Source organism: Pongo pygmaeus, chromosome 2, assembly GCF_028885625.2.
Source record: "Pongo pygmaeus isolate AG05252 chromosome 2, NHGRI_mPonPyg2-v2.0_pri, whole genome shotgun sequence".
In the NCBI taxonomy this organism is placed as follows: domain Eukaryota; kingdom Metazoa; phylum Chordata; class Mammalia; order Primates; family Hominidae; genus Pongo; species Pongo pygmaeus.
The window spans coordinates 105,316,767-105,331,243 of record NC_085930.1 but is presented as its reverse complement, the minus strand read 5'-3'; the positions used below and the strand labels follow the sequence as shown (position 1 = coordinate 105,331,243).

General features: G+C 41.3%; 1 protein-coding gene across 2 annotated transcripts in view; it reads right to left on the bottom strand.

Annotated features, from left to right (window-relative positions):
• Nucleotides 1-3,629: 3,629 nt before the first annotated feature.
• Nucleotides 3,630-14,477, bottom strand: part of SPINK8 (serine peptidase inhibitor Kazal type 8 (putative)) — a 35,529-nt gene continuing 24,681 nt past the window's right edge. The window contains exons 7-8 of one of the 2 annotated variants that reach the window (XM_054481796.1): nt 13,034-13,076; nt 3,630-3,791 (exon numbers count right to left, since the gene is read on the bottom strand). In XM_054481796.1, coding sequence (XP_054337771.1) covers nt 3,780-3,791; nt 13,034-13,076 — 55 coding nt within the window. In that variant the 3' untranslated portion in view covers nt 3,630-3,779. The remainder of the gene's footprint in view (nt 3,792-13,033; nt 13,077-14,477) is intronic. The other variant, XM_054481795.1, reaches the window with a different exon arrangement.

The following is a 14,477-nucleotide window of genomic DNA, read 5'->3' as shown; positions in this document are numbered from 1 at the left end:
CAGAAGTCCCAGCAAACCAGTTAAACAGAAGACAAGAACCTTATGTGAAACCAAATTCCAGACAACTGATATAGATGGCATTCCAGAATCTGCAGCATTCCAGCATGCAACAAACTGCAATAAGTGACACAGATCTCTCCCCAACAGACACCTTATGAGAAGCAAGGGGAAAAAAATGCTCCAATAACATGGAATCCCAGAATCTCTTCACCATCCCACCCTCAAACCCCTCCCCATTGCCAGGATGCTATGGCATAAGAGACAAAGGACAATTCACAGTAGTAATAAAAAACATTTACTAAACACTCAGAAACAGTACTGACCAGGTGCCTCATTCAATGCTACGCTTATGTGAATTCTGTATGTATACTGTACTTAGATATAATTTTTTAAAAAGTTGATACTGCTAAAGCCTTGCTTAGATGGAAATTTGTAGCCTAAAATACATATATTAGAAAAGAAGAAAGACTGGAAATTCAGTAAGCCTCCATCTCAACAAGTTAGAAAAAGAGGAACAGAGCCTCAGAAACCTGTGACACATCATCAAGCATATAATATTGTTATTATTATTATTATTATTATTATTTTGAGGCAGAGTCTCGCTCTGTTGCCCAGGCTGGAGTGCAATGGTGCAATCTTGTCTCACTGCAACCTCTGCCTCCTGGGTTCAAGAGATTCTCCTGCCTCAGCCTCCCAAGTAGCTGGGATTACAGGCACCTGCCACCACGCCCGGCTGATTTTTGTATTTTCAGTAGAGACGGGGTTTCACCCTGCTGGCCAGGCTGGTCTCAAACTCCCGACCTCAGGTGATGGATTGCCTGCCTTGGCCTCCCAAAGTGCTGGGATTACAGGCATGAGCCACTGCGCCCGGCTGTTATTATTTATTATTAACTATTGCTTTATGCAGTTGTCTTTTAAATCATGTAGGAGAATAAAAGATTTACAAACAAAACCATATATTTATACTGTCTTTAACTGTGTAGTTACCTCTACCAGTTCTCTTTATTTCCCCTTGTGGATTTAAGTGTCCTTTCACTTCAGCCTAAAGTATTCCCTTTAGTATTTCCTGTAGGGTGGATCTGCTGGAGACAAATTATTTTGGTTTTTATTAGTTTTGTTGGTCGTCTTACTTTCTCCTTCATTTTTTTTTTCTTTTTTTTCTTTTTTTTTTTTTTTGAGATGGAGTTTTGCTTTTGTTGCCCACACTGGAGTGCAATGGTGCAATCTTGGCTCACTGCAACCTCTGCCTCCTAGGTTCAAGCAATTCTCCTGCCTCAGCCTCCCAAGCAGCCGTGATTACAGGCATGCAACACCACACCCAGCTAATTTTGTAATTATTTTTAGTAGAGAGGGTTTCACTGTGTTGGCCAGGCTGGTCTTGAACTTCTGACCTCAGATGATCCACCCGCCTCAGCCTCCCTAAGTGCTGGGATTACAGGAGTGAGCCACCGCTTTCCTTCATTTCTGAAGGATTTTCTTTATGGATATAGAATTCTTGGCTGATATTTTTTTCTGTTAGCACTTTGAATATGTTATCCTACTGCTTTGTGGCCTCTGTGATTTCTGACGAGAAACTAGATGTTAATCTTACTGAGGATCATTTGTACTTAATGATTTGCTTCTCTTTTGCTGCTTTCAAAATTCTCTCTTGGTCTTTGGCTTTTGACGGAGATTATGATGTGTATAGGGGTGGATTTCTTTGAGTTTGTCCTACTTGGAGTTTGCTGAGTTGCTTGGATGCATATGTTAACATTCTTTGAAAAATTTGGGATATTTTCAGCCATTATTTCTTCAAATATCTTTCTGCCCTTTTCTTTCTTCCTTCTCCTTCCTGGACTACTATTATCTTTATGTTGTTATGCTTGATTATATCCCACAGGCTTCCAGGGCTCTGTTCCTTTTTCTTTCTGCTCCTCACACTGGTTAATGTCAATCTTTCTTCAAGTTCACTTGTTCTTTCTTCTGCCTGTTCAACTTTGCTATTGAGCCTCTCTAGTGAATTTGTCACTTTAGTTATTGTACTTATCACCTCAAGAAAGTTACATTTTGAAAAAATAATTTCTTTATGATGTTCTCTACTTGTTCACACACATTCTTATACTTTATTTCTTTAGACATAGTTTATCTCTTTGAAAAAATATGTATACATGTATGTATGTGTATTTTTTTTAATAAGGCCTCACTGTCACCCAGGCTAGAATGCAGTGGCACAATCATAGCTCATTGTAGCCTAAACCTCCTGGGCTCAAGCAATCCTCCCACCTCAGCTTCCTGAGTAGCTAGGACTACAGGCACATGCCAGCATGCCTGGTAATTTTTAATTTTTTTGTAGAGATAGGGTCTCACTATGTTGTCCAGGCTGGTCTTGAACTCCTGGCCTCAAGTGATCCTTTCACCTCAGGCCCCCAAAGTGTTGGGATTATAGCCATGAGTCACCTGCCTGGGCTGATTTAAAGTCTTTGTCTAGTAAGTCCAACATTAGAACTTTCTTGGCAACAATTCCTATTGACTGATCTTTTTTTCTTGTGTATGGGCCAGACTTTCTTGTTTCTTTGTATGTGTCATAATATTTCGTTGAAAACTGGATGTTTTAAATAACATAATGTGGCAACTTTGGAAATCAGATTCTCCCCTTCCCCCAGGTTTGTTGTTGCTATTCATTTGTGTAGTGATTTTTATCAATTAATTTTTTAAAGTATGTATTCTTGGTAGCGTGTAACCACTGAAGACTCTGTTCCATTAGTTTAGTGGTCATCTAATGATTGGACATAGTGTTTTTAAATACTTGAAACCAGTAAGTCTTTCTGCCTTTGCTGAGGTATTCTGTATGTATTGAGCCATGCCTTCAATGGTCAGGCATGCAGTTTACAACTCTGCTTTAGACTTCATTTCTTGCTATTCAGAGCATTAAAGTCAGCCAAGGTGAGCACATAGGGCTTTCTAAAGATTCTCCTGGACATATTACAGACCTGCTCATGCCCTTGGTCTTCTAGATTCCTAGAAATATGCCAGAGCTTTTCAAAAGCTCCATGGACATTCTATTCTCAGCTTTTTCTTTTACTTTTTTTTTTTTTTTTTTTTGGTTGTTTGTCCCAAATGTTATCACTGCTTAAGGCTGTTGCAAATTTTAAAAATTGAGGCTGTTTGTTTTTGACAGATGCCCCAGGGAAAAAGTTCTCAGTGAGAGAACTCTCAGTCAGGTTAAAACAAAACAAAACAAAACAAAACAAAAAGCCAAAAGGCAAGCCAGCTGGAGGAGGTCTCTAGGGAACTGCCAGGCAAATCAAATAACGATCATTTTCTGGAAATGGTGTTTTTGGGGACCTCCAAACCTGTTCTTCCCCTTTTAATGTCTTTTTGGAGGCTGGTTTCCACCATGATTTCAGGGCTGGTTTAATTTAAGCCTACAGCAGAGTTGGGGTAGGGAGAATGGGTACAGGGCAAGTTAAAAACACCAGAAAGCTTGCTTTTCTTACTAAGATTTTAGATTTTTGTGGTCATTTGCTCACAATCTGTGTAAGAACAGAGGGAACCCATGGCATGAGTCAAGTAGTTTTGGGATGAGAAAATAGAATATCTGATATATTTTAAAGATTCTTATTAATCAAGAGAAATGTTTGCCAGCCAGGTTTTCTGCTGAGAATCATTTATTGAAGACATAAATCAATGAGTTTGATCCAACCATTAGTAATTAAAGGGGATATATTTGAAGAGGCAACCATTGTGTTTCACTTGGCCATCTGGAGATTCAGTAGGTTTTATAATTCTTTGTCGTACGTTCAAGAGTTTTCCTGCAAGAGAAGTATCTGCTTAGAGAAATCCAATTTGAGGAAGTTAAGAGAAAAGCCACCACATTTGTAACCACAACCATAGTTCAGCAGGGGAAATATTAAACAATTATTCTTTGAATTAAGGTAGGTTAGAGACATTCTAATTTCACTGGAGAAGAAAAAAGCAGAGTGAAAGTCGGTGGAAAAGAGGAAGGCAAAGGATGGGGATGTCTGGGTGAGACTTTGGACCCCAGGAGAGCCTCTGGGAACTCCCGAGGGGGTAGAGGCAGTGGAGTTGACATGAAGCAGGGTCCTGGCAGAGGCCTGTTGGGGGATATGGGAGGCACAGAAGATGGTGTTAAAGAACAGAGTCTAGAGGTTGACCCACTGGAGTCAAGGCCCAGCCCTGCCAGTTCCTAGCTCTGTGGGTTTGGGCAAGTCACATGGCCTCTCTAGACCTCTGCTCCTTTGAATATGAAATGTAGCTAATAGCGATGCTTTCCTCATGGCAGGGCTGTGAGGAACACAGGAGAGGAGATACAGGCAAAGCATATGATGCGGCACAGGGCACGTGTCTGGCAATTAGTGATATCGTTAGTCTTCCTGTTACAGATCTCTTGTGTGAGTGTGTGTGAGATCCTATCAAAAACAGAGTTTCTATGCTGCTTTGCTGAAGGGCTGTAGGGAGGAGCCACTATTCATTCATTCATTCACTCATTCATTCATTGCCTTTCTCCTCACACCAGAGCCAACGATTTCAATGAGTTCAGTGTGTATTTTTTTATGTTTGTGCCAAATATATATTGTGTTTATTTTTAGTTTATATAATGCTGTCATGTTACTTGTATTATACTGTCCCTTGCTTTTCCTCTCAGTGCAGTATTTTAAGATCTATCCATATTGCTAACAGCACATCTAATTTCTTCTGAAAGCTGCATTGAAGTCTGTAAGGACTACCTTCCACAGTTTACCTATTGATTTCTTGACTAGTCTCACTCAGGCGATCCCCAAACCTGAATAACCCTGCAATAGACATACATGTCATTTTACAAGACGATGAGAGAATCTCTTTGTGATTTCCTAGGGTTGGAAATGCTGGACCATGAGATATGAATATATTTAATTTCTTACTTTGCCTAAAAATGGTAGATTGCTTCCCACAGTGTCTATAACTGCCTTCATTGTCACCATAGATCATGAGAGTACAGATATCTCCATGTCCAACCAGCACTGGATATACCCAGCCTTCTGATTTTTTCTAGTATAATAGGCAAATAGGCATCTCATTGTATTTCAATTTGAATTTGCCCCGGTTATTTATGAGCTTTTGAATATCCTTTATATAATTAGCCTTTTGTCTTTATTCTTCTATAATAAAACCATTTGCCTATTTATCAGTTTGCTGTAGGTTTTCTTGTTGCTTATTTGCATGTACACTCTATCTTCTAGCTTATTGCAATAGCTCCTCTAGTTCTGTCAGCTGTTTACTCACTTATCCATAGTGTCTTTCATTTATCAACGATCTTAAATTCAACTGGTTATTGACTGGGAATGAAATGAAGTTTTAGAATAGAGAAAACTAACATAGTCCTAATACTTAAGTTATAATCTGGAGCATAGACTGTCTCTCCACTTATTCATATGATCTTAAATATCCTTTGGTCAAGTTTTAGTTTTCTCCTTTGAGTTTGCTCATACATCCAGCAGAATTTCAGAACTCCCCCACCTTTTTTGTTTTTTCAAGACAGAGTTTTGCTCTTGTTGCCCAGGCTGGAGTGCAATGGTGCGATCTTGGCTCACTGCAACCTCTGCCTCCCAGGTTCAGGTGATTCTCTTGCCTGAGCCTCCTGAGTAGCTGAGATTACAGGCATGCGCCACCATGCCTGGCTAATTTTTGCATTTTTAGTAGAGACAGGTTTCTTCATGTTGGTCAGGCTGCACTCGAACTCCTGACCTCAGGTGACCGACCTGCCCTGGCCTCCCAAAGTGCTGGGATTACAGGCGTGAGCCACCACGCCTGGCCCAGAACCGCCTTAATAGTGTTAATATTTGTGATTCAGCCCATGCCAGAATTGATGATTATCATATCTTTGTTTTTGTCAAAGTGTCATTTAGCAAACAGATACAAAAATGGAAAGATTCAAGGAAAATAAAAATGTTCATGTAGCGGTCTCTGGGGAGGTGCTTTGCACTGGAGTGCAGCCATCTTCCAAGAAGGGATTTAGTGATAGGCTTTGTGATGGTTACTTTTATGTGTCACCTTGGCTGGGTCACAGTGCCCAGATACTTGGTTGAACATTGTTCTAGATGTTTTGGTGAGGGTGTTTTTGGACGAGATTAACATTTAAATTAGCGGACTTTGGGTAAAGCAGATTGCCCTTCATAATGTGCGTAGGCCCCATCCAATCAGTTTAAGGCATTAATAGAACAAAAAAGCCTACTCCCACCCAACCGCCCACCCCTGAGCAAGAAGGAATTCTGCCAGAAGACAGCCTTCAGACTTGAACTGCAATGCCAGCTTTTCCCTGGGTCCCGAGCCTACTGGTGCACCCTGCAAATTATATTAGGGTGGATGGTTAGCAATCTCTTCTACACTTTGCAAATATGTAAAATATATATAGTAGCTCAGGCTCTCTGGTATTGTGTTAAACAAGTGTCCATGACTTGTGTCTAAACTCAAAGGGAAGGAATCTCAAATTTCTGTTTTGTCAGATAGATTTGTAGCTTCAGCTTTCTTTTAGCTTATAATTGATTCTCATGCTTGGTTGCATATATTTATTTTCTGTTTTTCTGTGTCCTTTTAAAAACCAAGTATGTCTTTGTAGGCAGCACGTTGTTGGATCTTCTTTTTCTTTATCCAGTTATCCAGTCTGAGAATATCTGTTTTTTGATTCACTGAGTATAACCTATTCATATTTACTGTAATTACTGTAATTACTGTTATATTAAGATTTCTTTTCATTTAGTATTTTCCTCTTTCATCTCTCTCTCACTCACTCTCATTTAAAATTTTCTGTTTTTTTTTTGAGACGGAGTCTCACTCTGTCACCCAGGCTGGAGTGCAGTGGCACGATCTCGGCTCACTGCAAGCTCCGCCTCCCGGGTTCACACCATTCTCCTGCCTCAGCCTCCCGAGTAGCTGGGACTACAGGCACGTGCCACCACACCTGGCTAATTTTTTGTATTTTTAGTACAGATGGGGTTTCACCGTGTTAGCCAGGATGGTCTCGATCTCCTGACCTCAAGATCCACCCGCCTCAGCCTCCCAAAGTGCTGGGATTATAGGTGTGAGCCACCGTGCCTGGCCTTTTTTTTTTTTTTTTTTTTTTTGAGATAGAGTCTCACTCTGTTGCCCAGGCTGGAGTGCAGTGGCACGATCTTGGCTCACTGCAACCTCCGCCCCCTCGGTTCAAGCGATCCTCCTGCCTCAGCCTCCTGAGTAGCTGGGACTACAGGTGTGAGCCACCACATCTGGCTAATTTTTATATTTTTTATTAGAGACGGGATTTTGCCATGTTGGTCAGGCTGGTCTCGAACTCCTGACCTCACTCAGGTGGTCTACTGACCTCAGCCTCCCAAAGTGCTGAAATTACAGGCATGAGCCACCACACCCAGCCATTAATTATATTCTTAAGAATATAATTTTTTATCGTGTTTGAACATTTGAAAGATAATTTGGGGCTGGGTATGGTGGCTCAGGCCTGTAATCCCAGCACTTTGGGAGGCCTAGATGGGAAGATTGCTTGAGTCCAGGAGTTCGAGACCTACCTGGGAAAAATAGTGAGATGCCATCTCTACCAAAAATACAAAAATTTGGCTGGGCGCGGTGGCTCATGCCTGTAATCCCAGCACTTTGGGAGGCCAAGGTGGGCAGATCACGAGGTCAGGAGATCAAGACCATCCTGGCTAACACAGTGAAACCCCGTCTCTACTAAAAATACAAAAAATTAGCCGGGTGTGGTGGCGGACGCCTGTAGTCCCAGCTACTCAGGAGGCTGAGGCAGGAGAATGGTGTATACCTGGGAGGCAGAGCTTGCAGTGAGCTGAGATTGTGCCACTGCACTCCAGCCTGGGTGACAGAGTGAGACCCCATCTCAAAAAAAAAAAAAAAAAAAAAAATTAGCCCAGTGCAGTGTTGTGTGCTCATAATCCCGGGTATGTGGGAGGATTGGTTGAGCACAGGAGGTTGAGGCTACATGAGCTGTGATTGCACCACTGCACTTCAACCTGGATGACAGACTGAGGCAAGGCAAGGCAAGGCAAAGAGTAAGGAAAGGGGCAAGGGGGAAGGAGGAAGGGGAAAGGGGGAAGGGAAAAGGGACAAAGAAAGGCAAGGAGCAAGGCAAGGCAAGAAGCAGGGAAAAGCAAAGAGAGGGGTGAGACAAGGGGCAAGGCAAGGAACAAGGGGCAAGTGCCAAGGCATGGGACAGGGCAAGGAAAGACATAAGGCAGGGCATGGGGCAAGGCCAGGGGCAGGGCAAGGGCCAGGTTATGGGGCAGGTCAAGGGGGCAGGGCAGGGGGCAAGTCATGGGGCAGGGCAAGAGGCATGAGGCAGGGCAAGGGACAAGGCATGTGGCTGGGCAAGACTAGGTGAGGGGCAGAACCAGGGGCAGGACCAGGGCCCAGGGCCAGGAAAGGAACAGGAATTTGCCAGGGAAAGGGGCAAAGCCTGGGGCTGGACAAGGCAAAGGCAAAAAGACAAGGGCAAAGGTAAAGGCAAGGCAAGGCAAGAGGAAAGGAAAAAATAAAGGAAAGGAAAGTGAGGAAAAATGACAGGAAGGGAGAAGAAAAGAAAGAGAAAGAGAAGGAAGGAAGGAAAGAAGGAAGGAGAGAAAGAAGGAAAGAAGGAAAACTTGGCTGGATATAACATTCTGTGATATACTTTGCTATGGTTTGAATGTGTCCCCCAAAGTTCATGTCTTGGAAAAATAATCCCCAATGCAACAGTGTTGAGAGGTGGAACCTTTAATAACTTATTATGTCTTGAGGGCTCTGCCCTCATGAATGGATTAATGCCATTATCACAAGAATGGGTTAGTTATTGTGGGAGTAGGTTTCTGATAAAATAATGAGTTTGGATCCCTTCTACTCTCTCTCTCACACACACATGTGCATGTGTGCACGAGTACATGCTTTTTGACCCTTCCGCCTTTTGCCATGGGATAACATAACAGGAAGGCCCTCACAAGATGCTGGCATCTTGATAGTGGACTTCCCAGCCTCCAGCACCAGAAGCAGTAAGTTTCTATTGTTTATAAATTACCCAGTTTGGGGTGTTCTGTTATAGCAGCACAAAACAGATTAAGATATATATATTTTTTTCCCCTTTTAACTCCTGAGGATTATACACACACATTACATGTACACACATATTCCTTGTTTTTTTGTTTTGTTTGTTTGTTTATTTTGTTTTTTGTTTTGAGACGGAGCCTCGCTCTGTTGCCCAGGCTGGAGTGCAGTGGCAAGATCTCAGCTCACTGCAACCTCCGCCTCCCAAGTTCAAGTCATTCTCCTGCCTCAGTCTCCTGTGTAGCTGGGATTACAGGAGCGCGCCACCACACCCAGCTACTTTTTGTATTTTTAGTAGAGATGGGGTTTCACCATGTTAGTCAGGCTGGTTTCGAACTCCTGACCTCATGATCCACCCATCTTGGCCTCCCAAAGTGCTGGGATTACAGGCGAGAGCCACCACGCCTGGCCCGTTTTTTGTTTTTTTAAGACAGAGTCTCACTCTGTCGCCCAGGCTGGAGCACAGTGGTGTGATCTCGGCTCACTGCAACCTCTGCCTCCCGGGTTCAAGTGATCCTCCTGCCTCAGCCTCCCGAATAGCTGGGATGACAGGTGCCTGCCACCACGCCTGGCTAATTTTTGTATTTTTAGTAGAGACAGGTTTCACCCTGTTGGCCAGGTTGGTCTCGAATTCCTGACCTCAGGCGATCTGCCTGCCTTGGCCTCCCAAAGTGCTGGGATTACAGGTGTGAGCCACCGTGCCCGGCCTTCCTTGTCTGCTTGCATCCAGTGTTGTTGTGTGAAATCTGATGCCAATCTGATATTTTTTTTTTTTTAGAGGGAATCTTTTCTCTAGAAGCTTTTATAATTTCTCTTTATCTTTGATATTTATAATTTTATTATAATGCATCCATGTGAAGGCATCTTTCCTCTTTGCCACTCTACTGAGCCCTTTCAAACTGAGGTCCTTCATAGTTTTATTTCTGGAATATTTACTATTATTTATTCAAATATTTATTCTGTTTTTATTTTCATCATCTTCTGGGACTCCTACTACCTAGATTTTGGCACAAGTAGCTTATTCTCCATATCTCTTTGCTTTCCATATCTCCGTATCATTTAGAAGGCAGTCTCTCTAATAAGTAATCTAGCAGCCTGGGTGGTTTGGAGGAGGAGAAAGGAGAGGTAAATGCCAAGGGTAGCTGGCCAGTCCCCACCTCTTTTCATCAACTCTGCCCCAGTGAGGCTTTGACACTGCCCTGACATTATCCCTCAGAAATGGCCCCTGCTCTCAGGGTTGTTGCTGCCATTTTCTATAGTGAAGGGTCAATAACCAACACTCCGAGGCTGCATGAACTAAAGCAAGGGCAGCACCCAAAAAGCTATCCTCTAGGCCTCCTTTGTATTGACACCTCTGGTCACCCTCCCTCAAGGCTGCAGCCATCCTCCTCCACCAAGCATGGATCAGTTCAAGACAGCTTTCCATCTTCCTAAGAGTATCTCAGGTTTCCCCTTCCCCTCTTTTCCCTTTCTTTTCCCTTCTCTTTCCCCTTCCTTCCTTCCTTCTTTCCTTCCTTCCTTCCTTCCTTTCCTCTCTTCCTGCTTTCTTCCACTTCCTCTTCCTCCCTATCCCTCTTCTTTCTCCATTTTTATATCTTCTTTTCTTCTTTCTCTTCCTACTCTCTCTCTCTCCCTCCCCACCTCTTCTGGAATTATTAGTTTCCTCAAACTCCACTTGATTCTCTAAGGACTGATTTAGGGGAAGGTGCCAATAGCTCATTGTAGTTCATCATTATGGTTGGCTCTTAATGCAATTATACACTCATATATATGAGTACATATCTTTATTAAGCCTATATCTCATTTGAATTCATTCAAGTGTACATCTCATTTGAGTTTCATGATAACCCAGACAGATGAGTTCTAGCTGAGTCACAGAGGTATTAACTGAAAGACTTGTGACTTTTTCTTCAATGCTCTTCCCCAGACATCACATTCTGTACTTGGGATACCTGGGCTCACTACCTATACATAAGAATAACTAAAGCTGTCAGTGGTACTAGCTCTAGATCACTGAGTTTATGCAATGAGTTCTGACTTCAGTCTGCATTCTTTTTTTTTTTTTGAGACGGAGTCTTGCTCTGGCGCCCAGGCTGGAGTGCAGTGGCGTGATCTTGGCTTACTGCAAGCTCCACCTCCCGGGTTCACACCATTCACCTGCCTCAGCCTCCCAAGTAGCTGGGACTACAGGCGCCCGCCACCAAGCCTGGCTAATTTTTTTGTATTTTTAGTAGAGACAGGGTTTCACCATGTTACCAGGTTGGTCTTGATCTCCTGACCTTGTGATCCGCCCGCCTCGGCCTCCCAAAGTGCTGGGATTACAGGCATGAGCCACCGCGCCCGGCCCAGTCTGCATTCTTAATCTCGCAAATCCTTGGCATCCAAGCTTCCTGAATTACTTTATAAAAGCAATATTAATTATATCAACAATTTCATCAGAGCCTTGGTAGAGAGAAAGAATTGTGCTCTGCAGTAAAATTTTCAGGTGGTCTCCTATAGTTAACTTTTCATCCATGGCGCAATTAATGTTTGCATTTGAAATAAATGAATAAAATGCATCTTTGTCTTAAATAGACTGTTGAGGTCCCAACATGATGTAGGGATCTCCCCTAGAAGATTTAGGATTTTCTAGTCCAAATGTGATGAAAGGAAGCTCACTGTATTTGGATGCTGCACAATTATTTTCTGGATCACTCTGATTTAGGGAAAAATCTATCATTTTATACTGATATGATATCTTCCTTACCAATCCCTCTTTCTGCATGTCCCTAAAACTCTTCTCCCCTATTAAATATTAGTCTTTACTTTGGCACATAAGTGATTCTTAGAACACTTTGAACACCATTCTATAGATATCCTTAAATTTAAAACCACCCCTTTGAAGTTAAAAGTTTAAAATGAATATAAGACCAGAGATTTATTTGACAAGAGTCATAGACTGAGGTACGGTCCAGATATAAAAGGAGGGATTTAGCAGGATTTTTAATGAGTGAGCCCAGCTCAGCAAGAATCTGACAGAAGTAGAAATCATGTGAGATCTTTTCATAGTTACCCCAAATCATGAAAGTGTCTAAAAGTTCTCGTGATTTCTCTTTAGTGGAACTAGAGAACATTCGGGTAATGGACCATCCCTAAGGGAGTAATATGTGTGCTGGTCTGTAAATCAGACGAGCCCTGTGAGTTTGTCATGGAGATGGTGTCAGAAGACGTTGTCATAAAATTATTACTAACTTATATAATTGTCCGATTTTCCCTGCTTTACCTCCTCCCCTCTTTCTTTTCTCTTCTACATTGATTTCTCCCAGTCTTGCTGCCACGCCTCATAATGCAATAATGATCTCTATGGCTTCGGCTGAGTTCTTGCTTTGGACTATAACCCGGAAGTCAGGGATACAATCTCTAGACCTAGGGCTCTGGCAAGTTCTGGCCCATTCACTTTCAGAATAACTGTTCACATTTCAATTAGTGTCTTTCATTAATATCCTAGATATTGGACATGACAGGGAAGAGCAAGGGTGAAATAGATGTTCTTTAAGCTGAATTATCAGGCCAAAGTACGTTTCTTCCTCCAGAAGGTGTTATTTTTGGTTGGGGAGATTTGAATATGAAGTATGTATTAGAAGATGACAATGAAATAATTAGTTGTAATAAGACCTTTTGAGTATGCAAGGAAATGTCCAAACTTATTAGAGAGGAACTCTGAAGTATGTAGGAGTGAATAACATGATGTCTGAGACCTGTGTTAATATACTTCATCAAAGAAAAAAGAGAAATAAAAGAATAGAGGGAGGAAATGTGGCAAAACATTACAATTTACTGAATACACGATAGGCTTATGGGATCTATTATTGTCTCTACTTTTATGTATGTTTGAAAATGTTCATAACAAAACATTTAAAACCCTCTAAAACAGTGAGCTCTTAACTTATCTAGTTTACTTCTAAAAATAAAAAATAAAAGTGTTTTTACTTACACATTGTCCATCATACAGTTTAGTTATGTTAAGCCCTTCAAATCTGAAAGAAATTATATTTTAAAATTATTTTTGCTGTATGGTATATCATAAATTATGACTAAATTTTACTTGATAATCTTTGGCTAAGTTTGGGAAATAAACATTCTGCTAATAATGCATTCTTAACAAATATTTAAAAATTCTATTATATGAATTTTTATTTGTCAAAGAGATTGAATATATAAAACATACTCAGTCTACAACAAAATACAGAAATTCAAAATAGCCTTTGAAAATTCAAGTAGAAATACAGAGGATTAGAAAAAGAATGTGTCTTAAAGTTAAAATATGCATTTAATCCAGTCTATCATTGTTGGACATTTGGGTTGGTTCCAAGTCTTTGCTATTGTGAATAGTGCCACAATAAACATACGTGTGCATGTGTCTTTATAACAGCATGATTTATAGTCCTTTGGGTATATACCCAGTAATGGGATGGCTGGGTCAAATGGTATTTCTAGTTCTAGATCCCTGAGGAATCGCCACACTGACTTTCACAAGGGTTGAACTAGTTTACAGTCCCACCAACAGTGTAAAAGTGTTCCTATTTCTCCACATCCTCTCCAGCACCTGTTGTTTCCTGACTTTTTAATGATTGCCATTCTAACGGTGTGAGATGGTATCTCATTGTGGTTTTGATTTGCATTTCTCTGATGGCCAGTGATGGTGAGCATTTTTAATGTGGCACATATACACCATGGAATACTATGCAGCCATAAAAAATGATGAGTTCATGTCCTTTGTAGGGACATGGATGAAATTGGAAATCATCATTCTCAGTAAACTATCACAAGAACAAAAAACCAAACACCGCATATTCTCACTCATAGGTGGGAATTGAACAATGAGAACACATGGACACAGGAAGGGGAACATCACACTGTGGGGACTGTTGTGGGGTGGGGGGAGTGGGGAGGGATAGCATTGGGAGATATACCTAATGCTAGATGATGAGTTAGTGGGTGCAGCGCACCAGCATGGCACATGTATACATATGTAACTAACTTGCACATTGTGCACATGTACCCTAAAACTTAAAGTATAATAATAAAATAACATTTAAAAAAAAAGCTTTCACATGTAAAAAAAAAAATGCATTTAATGAAAGCTGAAACATCGCTACTGACCTTACAGAAACACAAAGGATTAAAAGAGAATACTATGAACAATTGTATGTCAATAGATTAGATATTCTGGATGAAATGAACAAATTCCTAGAAACACACAAATTATCAAAACTGACTCAATAAGAAATAAAAAGTCTCAACTGACCTATGACAAGTAAAGATACTGAATCAGTAATAAAAAATGTCCCGACAAACACCAGATGGCTTTAGTACTGAATTCTACCAAATTTTTTTTTTTTTTTTTTTTGAGACAGAGTTTTGCTCTTGTTGCCCAG